General features: G+C 72.3%; 3 protein-coding genes across 3 annotated transcripts; 1 reads left to right on the forward strand and 2 right to left on the reverse strand.

Moving 5' to 3' along the window:
• Nucleotides 1-3,549: 3,549 nt before the first annotated feature.
• Nucleotides 3,550-5,677, forward strand: PPCK1 (hypothetical protein; the record flags this gene model as incomplete). The annotated part of the gene is made up of 2 exons (XM_009038642.1): nt 3,550-4,648; nt 4,848-5,677. 2 exons carry the CDS (start codon nt 3,550-3,552, stop codon nt 5,675-5,677), a joined length of 1,929 nt encoding a protein of 642 aa, XP_009036890.1.
• A 41-nt stretch (nt 5,678-5,718) lies between these two features.
• On the reverse strand, nt 5,719-7,791 carry AURANDRAFT_64110 (hypothetical protein; the record flags this gene model as incomplete). Its single annotated transcript, XM_009038897.1, has 1 exon — nt 5,719-7,791. One exon carries the CDS (start codon nt 7,789-7,791, stop codon nt 5,719-5,721), a length of 2,073 nt encoding a protein of 690 aa, XP_009037145.1.
• Nucleotides 7,792-8,414: 623 nt separating this feature from the next.
• On the reverse strand, nt 8,415-9,857 carry AURANDRAFT_64111 (hypothetical protein; the record flags this gene model as incomplete). The annotated part of the gene is made up of 1 exon (XM_009038896.1): nt 8,415-9,857. The coding sequence occupies one exon, from the start codon at nt 9,855-9,857 to the stop codon at nt 8,415-8,417; it is 1,443 nt and encodes a 480-aa protein (XP_009037144.1).
• Nucleotides 9,858-9,892: the final 35 nt, after the last annotated feature.

Consider the following 9,892-nt stretch of genomic DNA (forward strand, 5'->3'; position numbering starts at 1 on the left):
GGCGCGCGTCTCGGCCGAGCTCTCCTCGGACCCGACGGCAGCATTGACCTTGAAGACTGCATTGAAGCCTCGATGCCCTCCGAAGCTTGGCCAACTAATGGCCAACGGCCCCCACTGCGCTTCCTCGTCGCCGACCATCGTCGGCCAGGACGAAAAGCTTCCGAGGGTTACTCGGCGCCTAGGCCGCGCGGGACGCGTTCGCGGGCGCGGACTTCTGGGCCTCGACGAACAGGACGACGTCGCGGCCGCGGCAGCGGAGCGGCGTCGCCTCGGGCACGTGGGGGTCGACGCGCACGCGGCGCTGGCGCCGGTCCACGGACACGGAGCGGAAGTCGCGCGCGTAGCCCGCGTCGAAGCCCGCGTGCTCGGCCCAGAGCCCGCGGTAGTCGTCGGAGCCGCCGATGAAGCGCGCGCCGGCGACGTTGATGCCCTTGGAGACGTAGGTCAGGGAGCAGGCGTCGTGGAAGGCCGCGGACCTGGGCGCGGAGATCCGGCCGATGTCGCGGAGGAGCTCGCGCGTGTCGTCGACGCCGAGGTACATGAGCAGCCCCTCGAGGATCCACACCGTGGGCGTGCGCTCGTCGAAGCCCGCGGCGGCCAGGTCCCTGGCCCAGGCGCCGCGCGCCGTGAAGTCCGTGGCGACGACGCGGCGCGCGGCCACCTTCGGCCGGTCGTTCGCGACCAAGGGCTCCTTGACGTCGAAGATCGTGCGCTGGTCGACCTCGAAGACCTTGAGGTCGTCGAGCCCGCCCATGCGGAAGGCGCGCGAGTCCATGCCCGCGCCCAGGAGCACGAGCTGGCGGCAGCCGTTCGCGTAGTGGAGCCGGAGGTAGTCGTCGGCGTACCGCGTCCGCGGCGTCATGATCCACGAGCCCATGGGCTGCGCCAGGCCCTCGTCGCCCGCGAGCTTCTTCGCCAGCGGATCGTCGAAGAGGCTGTCGGGCCGCGACGACTCCTCCCAGCGGCTCGCGGCGCACATTCGAGCGGTGAACGCGTGCGAGTTCGCCACGCGCGTCTCGGCGCAGCTCGGCTCGAGGGCGAGCGAGCGCATGGCGGACACGAGGAAGATGTTCTGCGCAGTGCCCATTCAACAGCTCTTGAAAAGCGCGAGTTCTCGAGCAGGGGCGAGGCGGTCGCAGACGCTGCGGCTGCCGGAGGCGTCGAGCACGGCGGCCACCTCGATGTTTGCTTCCGCGGCTGAAGCGCGCGCGAACATGTTCGGATCGATGCTTCAAGTTGATGCTGCACTAAATTACGCCGCGCCCTACGCGGCGTGGACGTGCGTGTGGTAGCGGCTGCCGAGGGGCGACGGCGGCGCGTGGGCGAAGGCCGGCGCGGCGTCGGCGCCGCCCGCGGCGCGCGGCGCGGGCGCGCCGCGGGTCTCCCAGCCCTTGGCGTACTTTTGGATCTTCGCGTCGGCCTCGGCGAGCTGCTTGTTCTGGAGGCACGACAGCCCGTCGTCCTTGAGGATGGAGATGAAGTGGGGCAGGTCCGGCGCGCGGTCCCTGGCCTCGCGGAAGCGGATCGCGCGCTCGCACGCGTCCCTCCGCGCGGCCTTGGCGAGCTCCTCGAGGAGCTCGAGGCCCTGGGTCGCGTTCTGGTGCACGCGGGCGCGCTCCTTGAGGCGCGGGTCCGCGGAGGCGTCGACGCGGGCCTGGAGCGCCTGGACCGCGGAGAGCTTCGCCGCGAGCGTCTTCACCTTGGCCTCGAGCTGCTCGTGGAGCGCGTGGCGCCGCTCGGCGGGCGTGAGCTTGGGCGAGGACGTCTCGGGCCCGGCGGCGGCGCGCTTCGCGAGCTCGTCGAGGCGCGCCTGCTCGAAGACCGCGCGCGTCGCCGCGCCGGCGCCCGACGCGTTCTCGGGCAGCGCGCCGACGCCCTGGAGCTTCGCGAGCGCCGCCATGGCCTCGTCGAGGGCCGCGTCCTTCTTGAGGAACTTCTTCGCGTGCTTCGACACGGGCTTGCGCAGGATGGCCTTGCGCCGCGGCCGCGCCTCCTCCAGGGGCTGGGGCAGCGGGCCCAGGATCGTCGTCGACCGGCTCCCGGGCAGCGCCTTGTGCGTCGCGTCGGAGCCGCGGATGTTCATCAACGCGTCCGTCGACCGCGCCTTGGACAGGGCCCGCCGCAGGCCGTTCAGGCTCGGCGCCTCCGGATCCATGTCGACGCCCATCGCGGCTGCCCCGAAACGAGACGGTCGCAAGCTAACCGTCCCCCGAGCCACCTCATCGGCGCCGTTGGGGGGATCTTCGGCGCGCCTAGAAATCCTCAATCGGGGCTGCCTAAAAAAGATGGGCTGAAGCAAAATGAGCCTGCTCCTGCTCGTCGTCGCCTGCGTGCGCGGCGACGACGACGTGCTGCGCGACCCGGCCGCGACGCTGCGCAACCGCTGGGCCATCACGCGGCTGCGCTTCGAGGCCATCACGAAGCGCTTCGTCGACGAGGCGCCGAACGCGACGCGCTCCCTCGCGCGCAGCGACGCGCCGTCGCCGGCGCGGCCCTTCGTCTTCCTGCACCAGCGGAAGACGGGCGGCACGACGCTGCGCAAGGGCCTGCACCGCCGCGCGCAGCAGCTGGGCGTCCACAGCTGGCTCCCCTGCTTCGACGACGTGCCGTGCCAGTCGTACGCGGCGCCGGAGTTTCTCGCCAACGTCTCCCTGCTCGGCGGCCACCTCGCCTGGCCCGACGTGGCGGCGCGGCTGCCCGGCGGCTTCGACTGCTTCACGGTCTTCCGCGAGCCCGTCGCGCGCGTCGAGAGCTGCTGGAACTTCCGCTTCGTCCAGCAGCCGCAGCTGCCCAACTGGAAGGCCCGGGGCGCGACGCCGCGCGAGCCCTTCCACGCCATGAACGCGACGGCGCTCCGCGCGACGCTGCCCGTCGCGCGGTCGCTGCAGCGCGAGGGCTGCAACAACGAGCCCTACCGCGTGCTCGGACCGTTCTCCCGCGGCGACGAGGACGCGGTGTCGTCGCTCACGTCGGCGGATGCGGCGAGCGACGTCGACGTGGCCACGGACGCCCTCTTCGAGACGCTCGAACACGCCGGCCGCTGCGTCGTCGGCGTCCTCGAGCGCTGCGACGACACCGCGGAGGTCCTCGCGCATTTCCAGCCCTGGGCGGCGGCCGTCGCCCGGAGCGAGTGCGCCCACGACGCGACGATGCTCCAGCGCGGGAGCACGGCGCGGGCGGGGCTGGACGCGGCGCAGGTGGACGCCGTGCGGCGCGAGAACGCGCTCGAGGTCCACGCCTACGCGGCCGCGAACGCGATGCTCGACGCGCAGCTCGCGGTCGCGCGGGGCGCCAACCCCTGGCGGCGGACCGCGGACGGCGAGGGGCGGCGCGCGTGGCTGGACGCGGCGGACAAGGTGGCGCGCGGGAGCCGGGAGGCAACGACTGCAACATAAGCCTCAATCAATGAATTTTCCAGCCCAAGTTTTGTCCTTGTCATTCTCAACCGCAGAATCGATCGATTCAGAATCAGTGCCTGCGACGTCTCGCCGCGCTGCTCGCCACTCACACGCTCATCGCACCGCACCACTTGCACGTCCACACACCATCATGCTCGCCGCGCGCCTCGCCGCGCGCCCGCTCCTGCGCCTGCGCCGGCTGCCGCTGGCCGCTTCGTACTCGGCCGTGCCCGACGAGCCCTGGGCCGCGCCCAAGGAGCCCTGCGAGCTGCGCTCCCGCTACGACGCGCTCGTCCAGGAGGGCCGCGACGACGAGCACGACGCCGCCTGGGATCGCCTGCGTCCGGAGGGCGTCGCGGCCGCGGTCGCGCGCGCGCGCTACGACGTCGCGGAGACGCTCACCGGCGACAAGGCCTGCGAGGCCGCGGGCCTCGACGCGCTCGGCATCACGCGGCCGACGACGGTCTTCCGCAACCTGACCTTCGAGGAGCTCCGGACCCACGAGCTCGCCAACGGCGAGGGCGTCCTCGCGCGCGCGGCCTACGGGGACACGTTCGCCGTGGACACGGGCGAGTTCACGGGCCGGTCGCCGGGCGACAAGTGGACCGTGCGGCGCGCCGGCTCCGAGTCGGAGAAGCACCTCTGGTGGGGCCCCGTGAACAAGCCCATGCGGCCCGAGGTCTTCGACGAGCTCCTCGCGGGGGCCGTCGACTACTTCGACGGCCTCGACAAAGTCTACGTCGCGGACCTGCACTGCGGCGCGAGCGCGGGCTCGCGCATCAACGTCCGCTTCGTGCACGAGCTCGCGTGGCAGCAGCACTTCGTGACGAACATGTTCATCCGGCCCGAGTCGCTCGCGGGCTTCCTGCCGACGGACGAGCGCGTGGACTTCACGATCGTCAACGCGTGCGCGCTGCGGAACGAGCGCTGGGAGGCGCACGGCCTGAACAGCGACGTCGCCGTCGCCTTCGACCTCGAGCGGAAGCTCGCGGTCATCTACGGCACCTACTACGGCGGCGAGAACAAGAAGGGCATCTTCTCGCTCATGAACTACCTGCTCCCGCTCCGGGGCATCCTCTCGATGCACTGCTCGGCGAACGTCGGCGAGTCCGGCGACGTCGCGCTCTTCTTCGGCCTCAGCGGCACGGGCAAGACGACGCTCTCCGCGGACCCGAAGCGCGCGCTCATCGGCGACGACGAGCACGGCTGGGACGACGCGGGCGTCTTCAACTTCGAGGGCGGCTGCCAGTGTGGAAATCAACCACTGGTTTGGGGGGTCCCCACCAAACTTCAGAACTCTCTAGCTCCGTCAAATCGACGTCGATTCGGCTGATTTTTGGACGAATCGATTGCTCTCGTCGAGTTCTCGAAGCACGGCAGAAAGCTTTGCGTCGAAACGGTCGCATACGCGCACATTGAAGTCGGGCTGAAGATTTGATTTCCACACAGGCGGCTGCTACGCCAAGACCGCGGACCTGCAGGAGTCGTCGGAGCCCGACATCTTCAAAGCGATCCGCGCGGACGCCATGCTCGAGAACGTCGCGCTCGACCCCGAAAGCGGCGCGCCGGACTACTCGGATCTGTCCAAGACGCCCAACGGCCGCGTGTCGTACCCGATCCACCACATCCGGACGTTCCACCGGCCGCAGGCCGCGGGCCACCCGGAGACCGTGGTCTTCCTCACCTGCGACGCCTTCGGCGTCCTGCCGCCCGTGTCGCGCCTGAGCGAGGGCCAGGCCATGTACCACTTCCTCTCCGGCTACACGGCCAAGGTCGCCGGCACGGAGCGCGGCGTCGCCGAGCCGACGGCGACGTTCTCCGCGTGCTTCGGCGCGGCCTTCCTCACGCTCCACCCGACGGTCTACGCGGACCTGCTCCGCGACAAGCTCCGGCGCCACGGCGCGACGGCCTACCTCGTCAACACGGGCTGGGCCGGCGGCGGCTACGGCGTCGGCGAGCGCATGGCCATCGACGTCACGCGCGCGTGCGTCGACGCGGTCCTCGACGGGTCCATCCAAAACGCGGACTTCGCGACGACGCCCGTCTTCGGCCTCGACGTGCCGACGGCGCTCCCGGGCGTCGACGCGGCGCTCCTGGACCCGCGGCGCTCGTGGGCGGACCCCGCGGCGTACGACGCGGCGCTCGAGAAGCTCGGCCGCCTCTACCGCATCAACTTCGAGCAGTACGACTCCCCCGACGTCGCGGCCCACGGGCCCGATGTCTCCCTCACGGCCGACGAGCGCGCCGAGGTCGCCTACCTCGTCGCCAGCGAGAAGTAGAGGCCCGCGCGTCCCCCCCCAAGCAGGCGCCCGCCCCATGCTTAGATCAGCTTCACGTCCGTCTTCTTCGGCGCGTCCGGGCAGTGGTCGAGCATGGTCGCCATGTCGTCGTAGACGAAGGGCAGCTCGTCGTTGCGCGGGTCGAAGAGCTGGACGAGCTCGCCGTTCGTGTAGTCCGTAAAGTCGCTGTGGTTCGTGAAGCTACTGAAGGGGAGCTTCGACGCCCAGTAGACGCCCCAGCACGTGCCGTTGCGGAGCTGGGGGACGGCGTGGACGTAGTCCCACAGCCCCTCGAGCTTCGCGGCGCCCGCGGGCATCGCGTACGCGCCGTCGAGTTGCACGTAGTGCCAGAGCCGCTCCCAGTTCGAGTGGCTCGACCAGAACAAGGGGTCGTTGGGCGCCGCGAGGGGCGTCGTGAAGGGCCCCACGGACGCCGGGTTCATGAGGAGCTTCACCAGCAGGACCTTGAGCTCCGAATTCGCCGCCGCGTCCAAAGGCGCGCCGTCGCCGTCGAGGAAAAAGACGTCGTGGTGGAATCCGCCGCGGTCCGCGTCCGACGTGTTCGCCCAGAGGATGACCTTGTCCTGGGCGTGGAAGATCTCGCTGTAGATCCTGTTCTTGTTGAGGACCTCGTGCGCGAGCCGCTCCTCGGCGAGCGCGTCGCCCCGGACCTTGTCGTAGGCCGCGTCGAACGCGTCGCTTTTGCAGCGGCAGTCGCCGCCCTCGACGCACGAGTCCTTCGCCGGGCAGCGCACGTTGTAGGCGCAGTCGCCGAAGTCGCAGCCGACGTCGTCGTTGAGCTCCGCGCGCCATAGCAATTGGATATAGGTCGCGATCGTCTCGACGGCCGTCCGCGCGGCCGGCCACTTCTCGACGAAGGCGCCGAGGTCCAGCGACGTGCCGTCGGTCATGGTGCAGTCCCAGGCGCCGCCGATGGCCCCGTGCAGCACGGAGTGGAACTCGTTCTCCACGGCGCTGTGGAAGCCGCTCAGCAGCCCGAAGGGCCGCGTGTCGTTCGCCGACTTGAGCACGTCCCGCAGGTTGGCGCACCCGGGCAGGCGCGCCTTCGTCTCGAGGCCGCAGACGGTCCGCGCGCGCGCGACGTACTTGTCCGCGGCGCCGTTCCACCGCTCCGTGAGCTTCCCGTACGCGTTCGTCTCCGGCCAGTCGTAGACGCCGAGCGCGCCCTCGGCGGCGACGGGCGCGAAGGCGAAGGGCCCGCCGGAGATGACGTGGTCCGCCGTCGCGTAGGACCCAAAGTAGGCATCGGTAAAAAGCTCGCTGTCCGCGGCCCAGTCCTTGCCGTAGACCGCGTCGTCCCGCGTGTAGTCCCAGTAGGGGCTGCTCAGCGACGCGTCGACGGTCTGGAGCGCCTGCTCGAACTCGAGGTTGAAGGCCGCGTGGGCCGTGAGGAAGACGTCGTGGCCGTGGTAGGGCGTGCAGCCCAGCAGGCTCCGCCGGTCCAGATGCTTCGCCGTCAGGCTCTCGTAGTTCGAAAACTTCTTGCCGTACTTGGCCCGGCCCTCGGCGTGGCCGAGGCGGTGCACCTCGCTCATGGCGCCGAAGAGCTTCGCGCGCTCGTCGTCGCCCAGCGCGCGGATCTCCCGCCGCACGTACTTGCACTTCAATTTCACCGTCGTCTCGGCGCGCGTCGTCTCGTCGGCGAGGAAGAGCTCGTAGTCGCCGGCGACGCGGTAGAACTCGACCTCGATGACGTTCGACGCCGACGAGATGACGGCGTGGCTCGCCGCGGGCCGCGCGGCGTTGGCCGCGCCGTCGCGAGACGCGCTCCGGCCCGTCGCGCCGACGTGGCCGACCGCGAGCACGTAGGAGTTGCTCCCGGCGACCTCGATGGTCGTCCGCCGGAAGGGCTCGACGACGTACCTCCAGGGGTAGGCCGTCGTCGACCGCCAGGCGCCGTGGTCGTTGCGCACGGTGATCGACGGCTCCGACGACGCCGCGGCGGCCGCCGCGGCGAGGGCGGGCGGCGCGGCCCCGCCGCGGCGGTAGTAGGCGAGGCCCGCGACGCCCGCGACGGCGGCGAGGCCCAGGGCCGCCAGGGGCAGCCGTCGTCGGCTCCGTCGCGCGCCGATGGGGGCGTAGGGGCCGCCCATGGTCATCGGATTAAAACTCCGTCGGTTTGTTGAAGCTTGTATCCTCTCGTTTGTTGCAGAGGTGGTGCCGCGGAGAAGCAGCTCCCGCTGGTGCTGGCACCAGCTCCTTCGCGGTGTGCGCGCCAGCCACCGCAGCTCACCACAGTCGACATGACGGCGCCCAACTCGGAGCCGAACACGGACGAAGAGACGGACCCGCTCGACGCCTACATGCAAACGCTGGGCATCGCCACGCCCCAGGAGGACGACTCCCTCACCACCCCCGCGTCGCCCGGCGGCCGGCGGCGCACGGACGACGAGATCCGACGACGGAACCGGCGCTTCGAGTACTGCCAGCGGCGGCTGCGGGCCGGCGACCCCTTTTTTGGCGACGCGGCCATGAAGGACCGCGACGCCGCTCTCTACCGAGACTGCTTCGGCCGCCTGCACCCGCGCGAGACGCCGCCGGACGTGCTCGCGCGCGCGCGCGACGCCCTCGTGCGCGCCTTCTGCGAGCGCTTCATCAGCGGCGACGACGACGCGGACGTCGACTACGCGGCCATCGACGGCGACGCGGGACTCGACGACCTCCGCGAGCTCGGCCGCGCGGCGGAGGAGCGCTACTTCGCGGACGACTAATTGATTTAGAGGAGCCGCGGCGGATCCGCGTCGCCGCGGGGCGCCATCGCGGCCTCGACGCCGAGGCCGCGGAGCGCCGCGAAGGCGACGTCGACGTTCGCCGCGTCCGCGGCGGCCGCGGCCCGCAGCGCGGCCTCGGCGCCCGCCGCGAGGAGCGGCGCCGCGTGCTCCGGGTTCCGGGCGACGAGGTTGCGGAGCGCGAGCGCGCCCTGGCGGTTCAACCCCGCGTGCGCCGGGTGCGCCGCCATCGCGGCGACGACGAGCGCGCCGCCGGCGACGCCGATCTTCGCGGCGTTCGCCGGCCGCCGCAGCGCCATGCGCGCGAGGCAGGCGACGACGTGCTCGCCGAGCGCCGGGTCCTCGTCGCGGAACGTTTCGAGCACCTCTAAAAGCTCCTCGAGCGTGCCGTCGGCGCACATGGCGTCCTTGGCGCCGTCGTCGCCCGCGAGATGTCTCAGCACCCCCGCGAGGCCGCGGCGCCGCGCCGCGGACCCTCGGCGCTCCCGGAGCGCGTCGCGGCAGGCGCGCGCGCCGCCCGCGCGCACGATCTCCGCCGCGGCGTCCTCCGACGCCGCCAGGAGCGCGAGGCCGTCGACGGCGGCCCGCGCCGCGGCCTCGTCGCCAAAGGCCGCGAGGGCCGCGAGTAAGGCGTTGACCGCGCCCGCGTCCGCCAGCTTCGTCGCCGTCGCCGCGGCGCCGGCGCTCGCGGCGCGCGGGTCGTCCGCCGCGGCGACGGCGGCGAGCGCGCGGCAGGCGACGGCGCCGAGCCGCGCGTCGCCGGCTTCGACGGCGGCGAGGACGAGCTCGACGGTCAAGGGGCACGCGCCGCCCGCGACGAGCGGCGCCTTGACGCCCTCCGTCCCCGCGGCGGCCGCGGCGACGACGGCGAGGCCCGCGCGGCCGAGGCGCCGGTCGCCGGCGCTCGCGGCGGCGCGCAGGACCCGTAGAACGGCCTCGACGCAGCCGCCGTAGCGGAACGCGTCGCGCGCGGCCGCGTCGCCCCGCACGCTCGCCGCGAGCGCCGGGAGGCACTTCAGCAGCAGGGGCCGGTCGCCGTCTTCGACGCAGGCGTCGACGAGCGCGGCGAGGGCCGCGAGGCCCCGGGCGGCGACGACCGTCGCGCGCGCCGCCGCCGCGGCCCTGGGCGCCGCGTCCCTGCCGCAGGCCGCGGCGACGAACGCGAGCGCGGCGTCGAGCTCCGCGCGCGTCGCGCCGCCGACGCCGCGCGCCAGCAGCGCGACCTGGATGCGTAGCACGTCGCGCGCCTCGCGGCGCTCGCCGGGGCCGTCGGGATCGACGGCGCTGAGGTCCGCGTTCTGGAAGTCGAAGTGCTCGTAGGCGTTCCACACGGCCTCCTCGCGCCCCATGCCGCAGTCCTCGACGTTCTCCGCGACGCACGCGTCGAAGGCCTGCTGGGAGATGCGCCGCCGCTGCCCGAAGGCGGCCATGGCGCCGCTGCGCGCGGCGGGCAGCCCGTGCTGAA

This window comes from Aureococcus anophagefferens (genome assembly GCF_000186865.1).
Source record: "Aureococcus anophagefferens unplaced genomic scaffold AURANscaffold_9, whole genome shotgun sequence".
Lineage (NCBI taxonomy): Eukaryota > Pelagophyceae > Pelagomonadales > Pelagomonadaceae > Aureococcus > Aureococcus anophagefferens.